Here is a 20,843-nt window from a genome sequence, read left to right as displayed (position 1 = left end):
AAACGGCCGCTATGGAAAGCATAGATAGCGCCACCGTAGACTTGTGTGTTTGACAGAACAGCAATGCTGTCACAATGTTAAACCCCATATACGGTAGCGCCGTTGATGTGATGCGGTTGGTGCCGAAAGAGTTACGATCAATGATCTATTAATCAATTCGTGATCAAACGTTAACATCCCACCGCAAAATCGCTAGTGTTTGGAGGTGATTTTAACCTCCAAATTGCGAAATCATCACCTCCAAGTTAGTTCTAATACCCTCCGTTATATGAATTATGGTGGCGCGTCGGTCGTCGCAAGTTTCTCGTTAAACCGTCAATAGTAATATCAGCGGTGTCCCTAACGAGAATTTCACCCGAATTTCAGCAACAAATATACATCAATTGTTAACTGTTTGCTTTATAATCTTAGTATTTTTGTTTACGGCAGATCCAACATTCGATTGAATCCACGGCCCACTTGATTTTGCTGGCGTGAAAGCAAAACGCTTTTCGATCAAAAGAGCATTTGAACGTGAACAAAAATAGGAGTCAGGGCTGGTAGCAAGTCACTTTTTAGTAACTTGGTCACTTTTTCGACCTCGTCGCTCAAAAGTCGCTATTTTTAACATAAAAACTAATTATTCAGAAAAAAAATGATCGCTAAAGTCGGAATTGTAAAGACTGAATGCGGGAAAAATGAGACACACAAAAATGATCACCAAAAATGTATTTTAAATCGGATACTTCTGTAAATTTTTCATGTATTAAATAGCTATATATTAGCTTTGTTTTGCCATATTTTTTTTTATTGAATTTCCTCCCCCAAACTGAATGCTCGTATATATTTCTCTTAATACTGCTCATGAGATCTTGGGCGAGGCTTTGCCGATCTTTCTTACACAATTTCTCCCAGATTTTCTTCAAAGCTTCATCGGTTTTGAATGTTTTTTAGCTTTTTTTCAACTTCTTCTTCATTATCGCCCAAAACTTTTCGATCGGTCGAAGTTCTGGTGTATTTGGCGGGTTTGCCTTCTTCGGGACCACATGAACGCCTTTCGCTTCGAACCAATCCATTACAGGCTTGGCGTAATGGCACGAAGCGAGATCCGGCCAGAACTGCGTGGGACCACGGTGTTTCTGCAAGCATTCCTCTCGATAAAACCGCCCGTTTATGGTGCCGGTTGTAACGAACGGCTTGCTGTACCGTCCGTTGATCGCCTGCCACGCGAATTTGTCCATCTTTCTCTTCCGGAACCTCCATGCCGGACGTGCCGATAAAAAAAATGAGGCAGGGGATTTGTTTGGTGTTTGCCTTGATGTCTCGTCGTCCATGACCAGCTTGACTCACGGTACAGCTTCCGCGCACGCAATTTGGCCACCGTGTTTTGCTTGTCAGTCCGATTTGGCGCCTTCCTGACCTTAAAAACACCTATCCCAGCCCGCTTCATGGTTGGGTGGAAAGGTTCGAGTTGTTCTTAAAATAGTGCCCTTTCCTCCGCGCCTTCTCTGGGTATTCCGTTCTCGGTTTTCGGCCGCTTCCAGCGTGCCGCTCGATGGTCTTCATCTCCTGGAACATCTTCACAACGCGGGACACGGTGGAATGGTTGATTCTAAGCCTTTTGCCGATCCATCTATGCGACTGACCAGGATTATCGATAACCGCGCCCAAGATTTGCTGGCGTAGCTTTTCTTGTTTCGAATCCATCTTGAAAATTACTTGACAGATCGCGATTTGCACACATAGGCCTTTTCATGTGACAGGTCCGTCTATGCATTTGTTTACATCGGTGGAGGACCGGTGCTAACACGGGCCTGTCATTTTCATAGAAGAACTGTCAAAGTGCTTCCCGATCAGCTGATTTGAGACGTCATGTGAATAGGCCTATAAGCATAACACTCTGAACTAGTATTACCCAAAATTTCATTAATTTTTACCCATACGATAAAAAGTTACTCCCAAAAGAAAGTGTCGCATTTTTCCGAGTCCAATGTTTATGGCAAGTTTAACAAATCTGTTTGCCCATAACTATGGTAGTGCTCTTAGAATAGTAAGCTTTATGGTGAAGATGAATCGAAGCCAAAGTTCAAATTTTCAAGAGCACGGATCTGGAGAACCAAACATCCGTTTGAGCTGAAAACCCAATCGATTGGTCACCACCAGCTAGTGACCAATCGATTAAGTTTTCAGCCTAAACGGAAGTTTGGTTCTCCAGATCCGTGCTTTTGAAAAGTTGAACTTTGGCTTCGATATATCTTCACCTTATGCCAGTAGAAACGTGACACAAACAAGAGAATTACATCTCTAGTCAAAGACCTCCCTCGCAATCCAGAAAATGCCCACATTGACCCGCAAAATCCGCATTAAACCTCATTCTGGCGCCTCGAAACACCACTCAACCGGATCCAATCAAAATTACTGCCCTATAAAGGCATTGTATCTCCCTCTTTAAGCTCCATCACATTATAACACGAACAGGATGCTTAACACAGATAAAGGAACAACACCTATCCAGTGAAGTCGTCGAGGGGAGACGGTAAATGCCTTGTTTGCCAAGCTTAAGCCCCGCAATCCCTCTTCTTTCTTAATCAACAGAAAGCAAACAGCAAAGCCCAGTAAGAGCAGTCAGACAGCCGACCAGTCTCGTGTCAGTCACGGATCAGCTGAGCTAGCCGCGGACCGGTACCACGTGGATTCCGACAGGGAACGCACCTCCATACGCATTTATGATTTGAAGGTCGAACGAAGTGTTCCTTACAACCATCACCATATACGTCATACAGCACTAATTGCCTATTGACAAGAAATGTAGCTAATTCATTCGGTCAGGTTGGGATATTTCCTTTATCGGTCTCGCATCGGTAAACGGCGGGGGGACTACCGTATGGTGCGCTAACCGTATGTATTATCGAGCGAGAGAGGCTTATCAATTTAGTAAATACCACGAGGTACTCCCCGTAGCTATATAATCGAGCGGAGGCCTGATAACGTATAATTGAATTGGAACTGAATTGGCAATACGAAAACCAGACCGGACCCATACGATACGGACGAATGTGTAACTCCGCAGTTGGTCACTAACACATAGGCGTGTGCCAATTGCCTCTTACATCTGTACAATCGCAGATCGGAGGACCATGTGCTTCATTGAGATGGTGATAACTAGGAACGTGTGGAAAATTGAATTCGGATCGAACCCTTTAATCAAAGTTGGAGGTGGATGGCATGTTGTCCTCTGAAGGCTGTTTTTCCTTTTGACGTCAATTTAAAATATCTTTCGGGGGAAAAGATCGTTCGGAAGGCCGAGCTCTCTCGGAAGAGGGACATACATATTTTAACAGGTTTCCACGCGACACTGAAAATTTCAACTGTGTATGTAGTTTCTACTTGGAAAGGGTATTTGTATAAAGAAAAAACAGAAGGTAGCGTCTATACATTGTTGGTCTTGTTAGAGTTTTCTAAGATGATGAAAGATAGTCCTCGTTGAATTATTGTTTCTGACAGGAATGTTTCCAGCATATAGATATTAGATTTACAAAGAAGTTACAAAATTTGCATTTATGTCACATTAGTTTTGACATAAATCTTAAATCCTATTACATTTCTAGGAGGATTCAGATCTATACCGTGTAACGATCCTTTATAGATATAAAGGATCTCTAATACAGTAAGGAACAAATATTTCAAATAATATTCCTTAGGGAAATTTGGCAACACTTCAATAGGCTACAGGTAAAGCTTCCAGTTATTATGTCTATCAGAAACAAAAGAAAATGTTTGTTAATGTTGATACTTTCTTATCCCGATCATTTAAATATCAACCTACAATATCAAATCAGTAAATAATCTTCTGCCAGTTATCACTTCTTATACACAGTAAATAATTTATTTTACTCATCAAGCTTTTTCCTTCAAGGTCTCTCAAAATCTTCGAACGAATGGAATACTCCCAGGAATCCCTCGCAATCCCTTGCAATATTTCAATTGCCTCAAATGGGCCTCCCTTTCTGACGGCTGGCTCAAATAATCCACCCGCGAGTTATCATCTCTCCAGATCAAACGATTTCGGATTTCTCGATTTTCCTCGATCCAGTCGCAAAAAGCCAGACCACGGCTTTCGCCCGGCAGCAGCACCCAAGTGTTGCGTCGATGAGCTGCTGGTGCTGCGTGCGTTCTTCGGAGATCAAAGGGTCTTTTCCCGTGTGTGCGCAAAAGATGGGTTTATTTTAGACCCATTTGTCTTGCGATGCTGCTGTTATACACTGGGGCTGCAATGTGGAAAATTGCATGATTGATCCGTTCCGAAGTGTGTGTGTGTGTGTGTGTGTGTGTGTGTGTGTGTGGTGCGCCACTAATTAGCAGACTGACACGTGCTTTCAGACTGGGAAGTATAGATGCGCACTTGGTTTCTCCATGACGTCACCGCGATCGGGAGGTTCGATCGGGTGTAGCAAATCATGCAAATGCCGGATAAATGTTTCGGCTATTTTTCATGCTTTCGGCACCGCTGTAAATATTATGTTTCCTAGCTTCTGCTCCAACCTCGGGTGGTTCGCGATTCACCGATCACGAATATATTCTCAAGAGCCGTATAATTATAAACAGAAATCTGAAGTCCTCCTGGATTTTGTTTTTTTTTTTTCGTATAAAGAACGTCAGAAGAGGAAAATGAAACCAGAAGAGGTGAAACACATGCAATAATTTTTATTTTAGGAATACAATAAAATTTCATTTATGAACTCTCGTCGAAAATTAGTGTGGCTTGGGAAGGTCAGTTCGAGCGATGAAATTATTACTTACTGCTGTTGTGTAGGCCATATTGCGCTCAGGATCTAGAATCCAGAAATCCAAGCGAGAGATAGAAGAGCTGTTTTCTATTAAAATAATAAATACAGTTGGGATGTACTGCTTGGCTTTCACACAGAAGATTAACTTCTTCGCCGTGAGTGAGATATGTATTTTTGAGTAAACCCAGCCGGCTAATGCTTCTAGCAGATGTCCAATGTATGTGTACTGCTGCGAATGGAGTCTGCTCTCGGGTTTCTGCGATAAAAGAGCTCCCAGTCTGATTCATCCGGATTTAGGTCAGAGTTTTATTGTTTCAGTCACTTCAGAGTTACGATTTCCCCGATTGCCCTATGGGGCTGCCCCCGGGTATCATGAATGCCATTGTTAGCATGCTCATTGCACATGTTAGACTTGAAGGATTCATCACTCTTCTTGCTTGCCTTCCTAACTGGTAGCTGTATCTATGTGTTGGATTTAAGACAGCAAACGTGCACCTCTAGAATGTTGTCTTTCATTCGCGCGGTTGCGGGTGGGTTGGAAGTTTACGACGACACTGCCAGTGCCAAAGGACAATGTCAAGTGATATTCAAAGGGCTTCTTCTTTGGTGAACTATAGCAAGGGAATCACTGCGAAGAACATATACCCCTACAGAGTTGCGGTTGTGCTGCCTACAATGTTGAATCGGAATATTCAGATAGTTAGAGCTATATCAAACTTTTCCTATTCAATTGGAGTGAAACCTTTTACGCGAAAACAATTTGGTTGAAGTTGTGTGTTCGATACGGAAGGTCAATGAAAAGATTTGTTGCCAAGTGCGATCGGAGGGCATTCGGATGGCTTTTGACTGAGCTTTTCGATTAATTGGCTTAAGGTCGATTTGAGGAAGTTTTCTTTTTTGGCACGTTTCATCACCCGGTCAATTCAATTACAGTCCTTATTTTGCTTATCATTTGTTGTTCATCGTGAAACTAATTTAGCACAGTAAACTAGGGATTGTAAAAAATATATACCTTCGAACTTTTTCACAGAAGGTGCAAGAGAGCATTATTGTCGTTATTCTCTTACAACCTAAATTATGAACATCGTGAAACTTTTTCGTTGGGCTTCTCGACGGATAGCTTCAGTGATTCTCCCGTGACTAGTTTGTTCGTTCTGAATGTGTTCAGATTTATTCAAGAATGCATTTAAAGACTTTTCTAGGTATCCTTTTAGAACATTCTCTAGAGATTCTCCGGCAATTCTGTAAGAAAATCAATTCTAAAATCCAGTAATATCTCTAAAGATGCTGAAACGAACTGCTCTAGAAAATTCTTCAGTATTCCAACGCAGATATCTCCAGTAATTTCCACAAGGATTACTCCGGAAGTTTTCTCAGGGATTCTTCAAAGATTCCTTTAGTAATTCTACCACCGATTTCTTCAGTTGTTGCTCTGAATATCTTTCAGATGTTTCTAAAGGATTTTTCTGGAAAATTCACAATATTATTTGATTTTTTTTAATAGTTCCTCCATTGAATATTCAATTAAATCTTTTGGGAATTCTTCAATTACCTCCAAAGATTGTTCTAGTGATTTCTTAAGCATTTCGTCCAGTCCTGCAGTCTTTTCTATAGGTTTCTTGAGCAGTTTTCAGTAAATTGTTAATTAATTCTTCAGAAGATCATTTGAAGTTTCACACAATAAAATTCTACAGCAATTATATTTGCAATCCCTCCGATGATTTCCAGACAAAACTTCGGGGTTTCCACTCAAAGAATTTCATGGATTCTTAAAGAAAGTTCTGCGGGATACTATTCCAGAGCTCCGTTAGTAAATTGTTCCAACAATTATTGTATCTTCTGAAGTATCATCCAAGACTCCCTATAAAGTCCAGTCTCACTTTCCAAAGGTAGCTTCAAGCTTTATAACCGGAGGAAAACTACGTATGGTACCTGAACAAGTTTTTGACAATTTTGTTAAACAATCTTTAGTTGAAATTTCAGAGTTTTTTTTTCTTGAAACACTTTTGTTGAGCTTTCTTCAAAAGGTAGGCTAAAGATCTCTTCAGTATATTTTCCGTTGGTCAGAAATTGGGCCGACATTTAAATTTAAAAACATTATTAGAAGTTTTTTCACAAACCCTACAAATAAATTCCAGATTTTCGGTCCAAAATGACTGTGCAGTATACACCTGAATTCTTCCAGAAAGTTAGTAAAGAATCCTTTCATCTTAGGACATTTTAATTGATTTAGACACTGATGTAAAACAAAGGTTTGCATTACAATAATAAAAACCAGTAAGACATTGCTGGACTGATATTTAAGTTGAAGAAACTGATTCAGATTATCGTTGGGTTATCATCAGATCACAAAAAAGTGACTTAGTGACCATTTTTCTGAAAAATGTAACCTTTGTGACTTTTTGTTGCAAATAATGACTTTTTAGTGACGACTAGGTCGAAAAAAGCGACCAAGTCACTTAAAAGTGACTCGCTACCAGACTTGTTGGCCGCATCGATCCAAGGAGTGTGAGTTCGTTCCCCGCTTCAGACCGCAACAACTTTTCGTCAGGAATGTTTTTCAACTGTGCCACTGGGCATTGCACGCTAGTCCGATGTCTAGTCGTCTAGTGTAGTTATCCTTCAAAAGGCAAATCGTCCACTACACTGGAAGCATTAACGTGTCGGTGCCTTTAAAAAAATATAATTTTCTTGTGAGATCTTGTCGAATTTCTCGCAGAACTCTTGATGAGACACTTAGCATCAACCTTAGAACTCTTGTGAAATGTTTGTCTGTATTTAAACTCGCTTTGATTTTTTCAAAGATTTTCGACGGGTTTTACGTGGTGTCTAAGTGTAATATTTAAGAGGACATTTAAAATTGCATCCAAGGGATTTCTTTATTAGATCTTTACTGGAGTCCTTTAGATTATTTCCTAAAATCTAGCTTATTTCTTAAATTTAAAATCTCTAGCTTATTTCTTATACAGTTCTTGGTGAAATTCTCAATCCATTTAAGGTGAAATTTTCGGCGAAATTTTTATGTGCAAAAATTGATTTTCTTAAGAGACTTTCGTTGGATTCCTTGCTAGATGCTTTTGAAGTTAAATCAAAATTCGATTTTAACTAAGAAGACTCCTTTGCTAACACTGTCACCTAAAAAATCGGTCTTTAATGGATTTCAAACGCATTCTTAGGCATGTTTTTGGTAAAATACTTCGAATTTCTTCCTTAGAATTTCTGTGTTCATCCTATCCATCAGTTACGTATGAAAATCCTTCCATAGTAATATTTCTTGTATGAAAATGAAAAATTATTCATATGGCACGTAATAAATGTTAAATCCTTTCCACCTTCTTCCATAATCCCTAACGTAGTTCGTTCTTGTTGTCATGATTATTGGCAGATCTTTGGCCCGATTTTTGATAGATTCTTTGAGAGAATTTAGATGTATTCTTACTAAAATAATTGCAGGACAATATATTTGAATACATTTGCTATAAGTTCCTTGATCTATATACAAAAATCTCTGTTTAGAAATTTCTAACGAGACTCTTGACGTATTCTTGATCATTTTGGTTGATTTTTGTGAATTTCTCATAAAATCATTCACAGCTTTATGATAAGCTCCTTGATAGATTACTGGCTATGGGTCCTTGATAGATGACAGGCTACCGCGATGACGATCTTAAAAAAAACAGTTGTAGATCGTCGCAGTTACGTCAAATCTTTTTGGTGTCTTTTGCACGATCATGTCTTAGACAACCATGAATAATCGCGCAGAAGACACCAAAACGATTTAAAGTAGTTGCGACGATCTATAAGCATTTTAAAAAGTTTTCAAAATCGCCGTCAAGATAAATAATCGCGCAATGTACAGTAGGCTGTCATTCCATGAGAATCCATCTATAGAAAGATCATATTTTAGCTTGCAAATTTTACTTTTTTCATACAGTTTGAGATATTATAAGAAATGTATCTCATTAAACATATCTAACATTCAATATCTCTGCATAGTTTGTTATTCAATTTAGATAGCAGCTGCTTTTGTATCTAACTGTGGTTTCAATACAGTTGAAAACGAGTGGAAAATTTCAAGCAATAAAACGGTGCTTCCAATCGAACATCAATAGGCATGTGAACTCCAGCAGGTATTAATTAGCAAACTTGCCTTCATCATTCGTCTGGAATCATTGCCAAACAGCAAAATGGCAATGCAGTATTCCTTCGATCAATTGCCTAGGAGCATTAGCCATAACTTAGAATCCCCATTCGAAACCAGATAACGAGGATTAAGAAACACCAGGGAATCCTGATGCTGTTGACATTTTGCTCGCATACGCTAGCGATCGCACACATGATCACACTCAACTATCTAGTTCTCACCGGCACCGATCATCGATCGATTGGCGGGAGAGCCTTCGCCACAGGCTGGCAGTCAGTGTCATGGCCTTATGCCGCGCCGGCTGAATTTATCCGCCGGATTCAAGTTCCTTCCTGTAGACTTCCCCTCTCTCAAAATCTACGTAGCAAGCAGAAGCGTAACTTGCGAAACGATCGTAAAACAACCGTCACCGTTCAACTTGCCAAGAGCAAGAGAAGCAGAGACCCCGCTTGGGGACAATTATTCATTCGGGGCAACCGGCGGCACATGGCATTGGCACGGTTAGGAAGGAGTTATAAATAAAATTATAAATTCACACCAGTTCGACGACAAACAGGCTGGCTGACTGCTTCTCGCGCGCCATCCGAACGCTTTGAAGTTTTTGTTGGCAGTCACGCACTCGCACCATTACCACCACCCCGAAAACTCGGCTGCATCTGCTGATCTGTACACGATCGATGCAAGTCGCTTTGATGGCCCTAGTTTTGCGAGACGAAGGGTCAGCTTTGACGTAAGCGCGCCGTTGACGAGTTTTGCACTGCTGTTACAGTAGTGATCATGAGCATGTCGTTGCCATTTAACTTCGTCCCTTGCGGAGAATGCACGCGTTCTGGTCGTTAACCGTGACTGGGGAACGAGGTGGCCCATTTTTACATGAAAAATATGAGAATACCCCCCAAAATTGTTCGTTTGGACCCCCAGAAGCTAGTGCGAAAGTTGGATCAGAATACGTCAACGCTAATTAGGAACTATAGAGTTTAAAGTTTGTGTGGAAACAAATTGAACAAATATACCATCTATGGTCAAAAATGTAATTGTAATTGTTTTTTTCCCATATCGTTAGTAGATTTTCTCCATATAAACTTCAAGCTTGTTTAACTAGACTCCCTCCTCAGATTTGACGGATTTCGTTCAAACTTTCACAGTAGCTACTGGATGATTTGGGCCGTGTAACATAAGGTTTTTGTAGTTTGATCATTACGGACCACCCTACTGGGCAACGACTAGTACTGACTTAACTGCTGACTCTGTAGCGAAACGAATGCGGGATGGATTCTCGCGTTGTATGTATTGCTGCAGTGGCGTCTAGAAAAGGAAAAACTAGTACGCACGATCACCTCTCTTCACACTTGGGAGCAGCAAACAAGAGTGATGACGTTAGTGCAGGTTTTCCTTTGTTCTATCCATACAGGGAGAGGTCTGGTTAAACACTACAACGTTTACAAAAAGATCTCGATTCCGATAATAGAGCGAAGTTTAAACAAACGTTGCCCTCTCGATCGGCACCTGGTTCGGCCGGTTTATCCGGTCAAACTCCGGGGGTTGTTTACTTATGTGCATTACGTCCATTACGCATACTGAGAGAGGAAATTCAACAATTGGAGAACCCTTGGCTCAGTTGAATACTAATCGCGAATCATAGGTATGAAATTAGATCATCTTAACGCCTTGGTTGACACCAAAAATTTCCCACAAATTTTCTTCAAATGATATACGACGATCCTCCCCAAATCCACCTGTTGCGCCAAATTTATACGACGGTCGTAAATTCTGAACCAAAACCAAAATAACAAATGTTGCTTTCTAAGATTGCGAAGGTGTAGGGGTCTCTGATTTGCGAGATCGATAAAATATCCACTGGCTAACAGAAATGATCACTTAACCTGTCGAAACCGGAGGACGCTGTTGACAAAATCTCGCGGGAACGTCGACGACGCAAAAGCTCGAAGATCTTCGATATGATCTTTGGATTTTGCGCGCCTTTCCGGCACTCTGTCCGTTGCGGTTTGTTTACATTTTGGCTGTTGGCGGTTAGAGTTTTTGGCAATCTGCCTGCCTGCCCCTCTATCCCATCAAACGACGGAAATAGCCAACCCGGTACCAAGTGAAAAGAAACACAGATCGCGGATTAGAGACCAACCGTAGCAGCGCGTCTGTCCTGTGAAGTGAATTCTGGCTTGGGGACACAAAACCTTGCGCCGTAAAATATCCCAATCCGGCGATGTGGGATCGCTCTATCGTCGCACATTTCGCCGAGATTGGTAAATATTTATTTTCGGAACATGGACGATCGCAACCGTTTTTTGCATGTGTGTTTTTGAACGGTGGATCTTGCCGCCAAAGGTGCGCCTTGTCACTTCAAGTGTCACACACGGGTGGTGCATATCAAAGGTGAGGGGATGTTGTTTAGCCCGAAAGTGGATGTAGACATTGGCCATTTGCTGTTAGCTAACAAGGACAGGTGATTGAGATCAGTTGATACATTTTAATAGCACTCAACCTTTGGACTTCAGAGAAAGAGACATGGGAGGAGATGCTGTCAGTAGTTTGTCTGGCTGAATTATTTGACATATTTTTTGATTAGTGTACAGAAGTTTGATCGCACGTCTCAAGCAGATTTTTCTATCAGACTATTATATTTCTGCGCAAATTTGACTCATGCAATTTGTAGCATGCAGGGCATAAATAATCCCAATAGCAAGATTCTATATGTCAAATGAGACAAATTAGCAGAAAAGAATTTCCAATTAATACATGTAGTCCATGCAATCCTGTTGCTACAAAAAATGTATACCCATAAACATTATCAGCAATTGTAAAAGGAGCTTAAATATATTCATAAGCTTGAAGAATTGAGAAACAAATTCCTAAAAGAACAGTAAAAAATAAACTTTGAATTGTTTGAGTATGATTAGTTTCTATTAAACTATGGTGAGCTCAAGTTACTGTAACTCCTTAGGCTAATTAAATAGCTGTATTTAAAAGAAAAATTTGGTAGGCATTAAAAGGCTCAATTCCAAGATTCTTTATGCCCTGGGAAGTCAAGAAAATTCCTTTACGAAAAGACTCTCGACAGGCGGGATTCGAACCCACGATCCTCAGGCTTTAATTCCTGAATAGCTGCGCGTTCATTGCTATGGCTTTCTGGCCCTCAAATATGTTTAGGGCGGTTTAGATTCTAATTGAGAATACTTCTGCATAGATATCTGTACTACACATTTTCACATTATAGCGAACCATTGAAATAATGCAGACATGTTTATAGAAACTTATATTTTAGAAAACAAAATTCTTTAAACTTAGACAGGGTGTAAAACCTGGAAAAAACTGGAAAACCTGGAATTATCAGGGAATTTTATTCAACCTATAAAAAAATCTGGAATTCTCAGGGAATTTCAATCACAATCAGGGAAATTTTGTTGAGCCAGTAAATCATGGTAGAATATGGTCACGCCAAAGGATTTTTACGTCAAAACCCAATGCAATCATTATTTTCAGAAAAAAAAATTTCAATCGAAAAAAAAAATCTACTTACCAAAACATAATTAACGATTTCAATACTTATATATTTAATCAGTAAAGGATTAAAATATTTAGGACCTGTAGCGTAGCAGGTTTCGTTTTAGAGAATTGGTCTTTATTTTTATGGAAGTCTCTAAAAAGTTTCTATATTTGATAAAAGGTCTCTGAAGTCTCTATTTTTAACAAAGTAGTCTCTAAAGTCTCTTTTTTCCTTATCTTACTTGCAAAATTTCTTGTTATTTTTCTCAAGAACAGCTTCAGAAATTATCCTAGAAGTTTCTTCGGAGATTTCATCTAAAACACTATCTGGAACTAAAACAAGGTTCGCTCCGGAAATTCTTCAAGAAATTCCTCAATTCTTTCGATAATTTTCCAAAGGATGCTTAAAGGAATTACTCCAGAATTTGATTCAGGAAATCCTTGAACCCTTCAACGTTACTACCTACAGTAATTTTCTCAGGGATTACATTGAATGTTCAAAAGACTATCCTAGGACTTCCTCCAGATATTAGAGTTTTTGGTAAAATTCGACGAAGGATTTTTTTTTAAAGGAACCCGACAAGAATTTCTACGCTATTCCATCTACGGTTATTCCAAAGAATTGTTCCAAAAATTCCTCGACATTTCAAATAGTTCCTTGAATTCGACCTGTGTTTCATTATTTAGTTTTCCTAGACTTTTTTTTTTCTAACCATTTCTACAGCATTTAATCGAAAATTCTTTGAATTCCCATGGACCATCCAATAGTTCATTTAAGGTTCCACACCAGTTTACACTATAACTTTTTCTTTTTCTTCAAAATATCCTCCGATCAATCCTACAATTTTTTTTTTAGATTTCCTTCTATGTTTTTTCCAGGAGTTCCTTTACAAAATCCTGCAGGATATAATCCAGAGATCCAAATGATTTTTTTTTCAATTATCACAGTAACAATCCACAAAATCCTGTAAAATTTCCTCAAGAATGAGTTATTCTAGAAATCTTTATTCATCAAGGATGGCTTAAGGACTTATACAAGTTTTAACAGAAGTGACTCCAAGATTTGCTCTAGGAAAACGTCACGTTTTTTTTAAAACAATTTCGCAGCTTTCTGGAAAATTTCAATCACATTTCCTTGAAAAAATACATGGAAAACTCCTGGAAGAATGATGGCACTAATTTATTTGAAAACTTCCTTTAGAAAAAATGGATTACTTTCCAACGAAATCTTAGGGGCAATCTCCTCTGGAATAATACCTGATTGTGTCCCTAGATAAATTTTTAGTTAAAATCTGGAAGAAATTCTGAAGGACAAATTTGTAGAAAATCCTAAGAAATCCTTGGATACACCTGGAGTAGTTTCTGGTTGAATATTCCAACTTGTTTCAAACGGAAGTCTTGAAGTTCTAGAAAAACCGATAGAAAAATCACAGGATAGAATCCTGGAGGACTAAAGACTTTCTTGAAAAAATATCAGAAATAATACACGAAGGAATTCCTGTAGGAATACCTGAGGTATTGTTTGTGGATTTGGAAAAATCCAGGTTATGTTTTGAGATACTCAAAATATATATATTTTTTTTTTTTTGAGAAATTTCTTAGAAAAATTGTTGGAGAGGTTTCATGGGAAATGAAAAAAAAAATATTGCCTAAGATCTGAAAAATTCTCAAACAAATAACAAAAAGTATTGTACAAACTTTTAGTAATCGAAATGGAATTTGTAGAATGTTTCTTGTAAAGAAACCTGAAGTAAATCCAATAAATCATACGTGACTCTTCTGCAGGATCTGTAGGAATTCATTCACAGATTGCTTTAGAATCAGTTTCAGATTTTTTCAGTGCTTACTACAGAGATTCCTCGAGAAAGACATTCAGGCACACCACACTTAGGGATCCTTCCAGAAACACCTCTACTAACTTTTCCAGCATGTCTCCCTATGATCCGTACAGAAATTCCTCCAGAAGTTTGCTTAAGAGTTATTAGTGGAATTCTTACACAATTTCTTTAAGGAAGTCTTTCAGCAGACCCACACTGATTACCTACTTTCACATGTATTATTGCAAAAATGTCCCATTATGTTCTCCAGAAATTTTCCGGTACTTCTTCCATAGCATTCTCCATTTGATTCCTACATGAACTCTTCAGAGAGAACTTCAAAGTAATTTACGAGAATTCCTCCAGAAATTCCTGCGCAGAATTTTCAGATATTCGTTAAAAGTTGTTTCTACAGGTAGTCCTTCCACATTTTCTTCGGATTCTCCTGGAAATGCTACAAAAATTCCTCCAGGGATTATTCCGCGAAATTCTCTTGTCATCATTCCAGGGATTTCTAAGCCGATGATTCTTAATTACTTAATCCAGGAGATCTTCCAGCGTTCCCTACAGCAATTAATCAAGGATATCAATAAATTCGTTCTGGGTATCATCGTAAAAGTTCTAGCGTTAATGACCCATGTATTTTTTCAAAACGTTCAATTAGGGAGTAGTGTTTAATCAGGAATCGTGTCCTGTTCATCTTTATTTTGTGCTCATGTATTCATTTTAAATTATATCTTCATCGTTTACCAATACGAATCCCTTAAACAACTTTTTCCCATAACCAAACTCCCAGTGTTTTCTTGTGAAAGTGCAGAGGTTTCTTCGGCTTCTATAGAGCAAGTAACATGTCAACTTTTTATTCCCATCCTCAAATTGACCTGCATTAGGACGAAGCCGGTGCCGTTTTTGTTTATTATAATAATAAGAGACGAACCAGCCAAGGGCTGAAAGTCTCGTTAATAAAGACAATTCATTCATTCATTATTATAATAACCACTACTTACACATTGAAGATGCTACTGATGCTGAGTAGCGTCTGTTGATTCCCTGTAGTAGTCAATAATGGAGTTCAATTAGGATTTCCAGTAGGCAATGTCACAGTTATATCTCAAATTATTCCTTTACACATTCTTCAGAGATATTGCCCGAGGTTTTCCAGATATCCATTCTAAAAATTATCCAAAACATAGTTTGGATAGTTAAAAAAAAACAGCAATTGATCCATAGTTCGCTAGTTTCTTCAGAGATTTTTACAGAAGTCCCACAGGAGTTCATCGATATGAAATCATCTTTCTTACAAATGCTCTCTCGGAAAATTCCTTCTGTTCTTTCGCGTATTTGTCTTCAAGTTTATGACCCATGTAACGTTTAGGATGCCCAAAATGAACTCGCAAATCAATGAACTCGCAATCTTTTCAAAGCACCTAAACCGTTGCACTGAAATTCTAGCAAAGCAACAATAATTTGATATCGTCATCCAAATATTGTGTACCGAGTTTATTTATGAAACATCTAAACCAACATACATCGCACAGCAGTGTGCCCGGTGTGCAGCCTGAAGGAAGAAATCCCCATCGAACCCCTTACTTCCCGCCCAGGTCGATTGGGGAGGATGCAAAATTAGCTTTTTCCCGTGTGCTGCTCTACCGTTGGAGATCAATCCACGTTCTGCGTGACGTGTTTTCACAAGATTTTCATCCCACACTGGTCGTCGGGCGGCAATGAGTGGGACCACCGCTGGCTGACTTTCGCGTTTTTCGCTACAGACTCATCGCACTCGAATCGATATTTTTAAAGCGAATCATATGTTAGGTCAGAGCCGTCAGATTTCGAGAAAAGCGTGAGTGATAGGTCCCTGTGAAATTATCGAGAATTGTCTGGCAACCGAACTTCCAAGAAAAAAGAGGAATTTCATGCTCCAAATATTTTGTATCTCGTGTAGCACCCCCATCAATAGCTGCTAACCATTACCACCCTGATCTAGGTCAGTATTGTCCGACCGAACCGAGCTCATTCGACGATAGGAGGCAAAATTCCATCATCACCTGAATTTCGTCGGGCAGCAATAACCTACATACTTACTTAGTAAATAGAAGCGCTAATGTCATTTTTATCTCTTTTATCTATCTTACAGAACTCCCAGCTGAAGAGGGTAAGTAGTAGCAGCCGGCCGTAATCGGTTTGGTGAGACGACCTCCAGAGTGCGACAGTGACCTGTTGTTGTGCTTCTGGCTCTGGATTTATCTTAAACTGACTGTAGTCGTCGTCGTTGTCCAGGTTTGTTTTGATAGAGGGGAAAACAACGGATACGAGAAGTGGGATGTGGATATTCCGGATAATACATATATTTCTTTTAAGGAGGGTAGTATTCGAGTATGCAGGTCAGGGTTGACAAACATCAAAAACGTGATTCATACACACTGAGAAAATTTCGATGATTTTAGCTAATTTTGATGGAAGTTTCTCCTGAAGCTTACAAGCAACCATTAATAACGATTGTTTTGTCTAGAAGTGTAAAATGGTTGTGTTAGCTGACTTGTGCCGTAGAAGCAAACTGATAATTAGCATTCAATTATATCCGTGATTACTGAATTGACGGCAATGCTCTCTCACCAAAGCATGATCTGTAGATTTAGCCAGATTTGAGACTGAGATTCGATTTACACCGTTCAACGCCTATTTCGAAGGTAACACGCCAATTGAGACTCATCTTCAAATTCGACCGAGAAAAACCCCATGCCAAAGTGAATCATGGAAGTGCCCAAGTAGCTCTGCACCCTTCTGTTTTATTTCAACAAATCAGCTGGACGATTGTAAATTGGTATTCCAAATACAAAAGCATTCAGATAGAAAAAATGCAGTGCTAGCGCTACTGTTGCAGCAAAGGACCTGTCAAGGACTGTAGAATCTGAGGTTATGACAGCAAACTCATTTTTCCTGGATGCAACCAACGTCTGCACGTACCTACATGTGGGTGAAGGTATTGTCTACAAGTAAGATGATTGAAAGCTGGTAGCAGTACTGCAATGAACAACTGAATAGCTAAGAAGTAGAGTATGGGGGGCAACGTGGCGTAGTTGGCAACACGTTCGCTTCATAAACGGATTGTCATGGGTTTGATTCCCAGCCCTCCCAACAAAAAGCTTTCGTCAATCCGCATGAAAACGAAACGAGCTCCACTCGTCCATCTCCATGGCCGTCTGAAAGCGGACTGACAACCTGATCCACTTCTGAGCGAATATGCTCTTGTGAACCCGGATAACATGGCAATCGACCAACGGCAAGGAACGATGGACTTCTCTCTGGACTGATACGCAACATCATGTGCTCTTTCATCTACTGGCGATGGTAGAGTGTAAAAAAGGGGCACAACTTCAGATCAGATCGACAAATAATCGATAAATTCGAGTGTACGAAGGTACGGTGCTGCCATCTGGGAAAAGTTTGCTCGATGCGTGAAGCGTCGAAAATTTTACCCGGCAAGGTATAGGAAGCGAAATTTTTAATGCTCATATAAATTTAACTACAATAGTTATTTGAAATCTTTTCAGTATATGTTGATATACTTTTGATGGGCTACATTATAAGCATATAATTTTTAATTTTATATTTTTTTCTCAATATGCTGCTGATTCTATAGTTGATCAATAGTCTAACTCCGTACACTTAACAGAATTTAATTAGGAAGTGTTTTGATTTTTTTTAGAAGCATTTGAAAATTGACTTGCTATGCTTTGCCATGTAAAATAATCAGAGCTTCACGCATAGGGTCAACTGTGGTAATTACCTTCGTAGACGCGAATAGGCACACGGACTCTGTACTAAAATGAACAGCTGTCAATTTGAATTCGCTCTGGTGATGCCCAAGCTGGCGAATAGAAGAGCTCTCAATAGGTTAAGCAAATGAGAATAAAAAAAAAGTGGAGTCTCAAGACAGACAGAAGCATTACTTCATTCGGGTTTTTTTGGAAATGTTCAACGATCTGGGATTAACCTGTGAGTCACTGGATCAACCTGAATAAAATTGACATCAATATCCCTTTTCGTCAAGAATTATCTAATTAATTGGTATAAATCAATTCGTTATTATAATTTTTACTACAAACGAATGGACTCATTTTAAAGGTAGATATAAAAGGTCGATACACCTGGGGTCATTCAAATGTGCTAATTTTGTGGTAATTACCTTCGTAGACGCGAATAGGCACACGGACTCTGTACTAAAATGAACAGCTGTCAATTTGAATTCGCTCTGGTGATGCCCAAGCTGGCGAATAGAAGAGCTCTCAATAGGTTAAGCAAATGAGAATAAAAAAAAAGTGGAGTCTCAAGACAGACAGAAGCATTACTTCATTCGGGTTTTTTTGGAAATGTTCAACGATCTGGGATTAACCTGTGAGTCACTGGATCAACCTGAATAAAATTGACATCAATATCCCTTTTCGTCAAGAATTATCTAATTAATTGGTATAAATCAATTCGTTATTATAATTTTTACTACAAACGAATGGACTCATTTTAAAGGTAGATATAAAAGGTCGATACACCTGGGGTCATTCAAATGTGCTAATTTTGTTTTTTTGTTTCTCAGGTTGTTTTCTGAACGTATCCTTGAAATGATTACAGACGGCCACGCTAAGCTAGTTTTTAAAATTGGTGTGGTGTGACACCCACATTGTCAATTTAAAAGAATAAGAAAGTTGACCAACTTAGAACCGGTTCAACACGGAGATCCCAAGCTAACTTAGTTTTCATATAATATTCATGAGTAAAAATGTCAATAGACGGGGTTGGTGGTCTGATGGCTACCGCTTCTGCTTCATATGCAGAAGGTCATGGGTTCAATCCCAGGCCCGTCCCTTTCCTCGTACTTTGTAGTTGTATATCTCTCACTTACTTCTATCTTCCATTCTAAATATATCACACTAAAACTATTCGTTCATAGCAAACGCTAGAACCAGAGACGGACAAGAAACCGTTTCCCTTACGCTTCCTACTTCCACGCGCACGCCTTTCTTACGCCTGATACATAGGCAGTCTGCTAACCACAAAAGCAAACCTATCTGCCATGCCTTTCCCCCAATCCATACACTCCCGCATGAACTTACGTGGATGCAGTGGAATATACTATACGGTCTACGTGGGAGTCAGTTCAATGCATCATCAATTCCTCCCCCTTCCCCTCATTGGTCTGCATTCTGACGTGGCAGGTGCCATTGTTGCCTAAAAATAGAAGATCACCAGCACTTATACACTGAGGATGCCTGTTAGTCCCAAGCAGTCATTCGGTTGGTTCCTTGTGTAAGTGCAGCTGATCTGGCGATACTGGAGTGCATCCACGGGCGGCCAATCAAGCTCGAGCAAAAAAAAAAAATCAATATTCATGAGTAAAAATGTCAAAGAAAGTAGACTTGAAGTCGAAATTTGACCAATAAAATAAGTGAATGTTGACGAGAAAGGAAATCGGGGTAATTTTTATCCGACCCGACCAAGTGAGCTAGAGGAACAAGTGCACGTTTTCGAAAACCCTGAAGTACCTCGTAAAACTAAACATTCATATAAGTTCGTTGGAGTCTTGTTTTTTGTGCGAACTATTCTTGACGAATTTGAATGACAACTTGGTGATCTAAACGCGTGTTACAGAACAAAAGGTGGTGATACGTCGACGACATAGTCGGCGTGATCTTGAGAAAAGATCTACACAAAATTTTGGATATAATCCACAACGTGAATATTGAGTTCATCTAATAAAAGGAAATGTTTGGAGAACTACGGGTATTTGGACCCTCTTATCATCAGGAAAGAATGTTCATCGTTCAACTTCAATGTCTACAGGAAGTTTACAAACACTGGTTGTGGCATCTTCATCCAAGCACTCGTTCCAAAAAGGCAATTTTTTACAACATGGTTCACAAGATGCAGAATCTACACACTCGAAGTACGTTGGAGACACGCATCCCTACTAGAGAGTATCCGCCCGGTACAATCTAGCGCGACTGAAACAACCAGATACGTAGCATTTCGAGGTAGCATTGCCGAAAGAAGGCGAGCTCGGGCTACAGCATGGTACGTGGCAGAACGTTGAACGATACAGACTGGAGCAGAAACAGCAAACACAACTATTCCGGGACAAAAAGTGCCCCCGTGGAAGAGGTGGAATGCCAAGAGATGGAGTTGCTGTGCCGTTCTCAAGAATCGCGGAAGTTCTATCAGAAGTTCAACGTATCCCGCAAAGGCTTCGTGTCGCGAGCTGAAGTATACATCGTTATGGGAGCATCTTGGCGGACGGACGCGAGGTGAGTGAAAGGTGGAAGTAGTACTACGATGAATGGCGTCAGGTCAGGCCAGGGCAGCGAAGGCGATGGCTACGTCAGCACAGCGAACAGTGGAAACCTACCAGCTCCCACGACTTCCCCAAGGATGCCATTCAACTGCTCAAGAACAACAAGGCCGCAGGCAAGGGTGATATCGGAACTGAACTTATCAAGATGGGCCCGGAGAGATTGGTCGCTTGTCTGCATCGGCTGGGACTCGGAACAGCTTCCGGAGGAGTGGAAGCAAGACGTTATATGTCCTACAAAAGCGCGACAGACTGAAATGTGAAAACTATCC

General features: G+C 39.8%; 1 protein-coding gene across 7 annotated transcripts in view; it reads left to right on the top strand.

Annotated features, from left to right (window-relative positions):
• The window catches only part of LOC5568141 (calcium-transporting ATPase sarcoplasmic/endoplasmic reticulum type), a 70,634-nt gene that overhangs the window by 30,721 nt on the left and 19,070 nt on the right, over positions 1-20,843 (top strand). For all 7 annotated transcript variants that reach the window (XM_021842423.1, XM_021842424.1, XM_001652035.2 and 4 more), the window contains exon 3: positions 16,366-16,383. In XM_021842423.1, coding sequence (XP_021698115.1) covers positions 16,366-16,383 — 18 coding nt within the window. The remainder of the gene's footprint in view (positions 1-16,365; positions 16,384-20,843) is intronic.

The sequence above is a fragment of the Aedes aegypti genome, chromosome 2, assembly GCF_002204515.2.
Source record: "Aedes aegypti strain LVP_AGWG chromosome 2, AaegL5.0 Primary Assembly, whole genome shotgun sequence".
NCBI lineage: Eukaryota > Metazoa > Arthropoda > Insecta > Diptera > Culicidae > Aedes > Aedes aegypti.
Note: the sequence above shows the minus strand (reverse complement) of the source record. Positions and strands in the feature narration are given on the sequence as shown.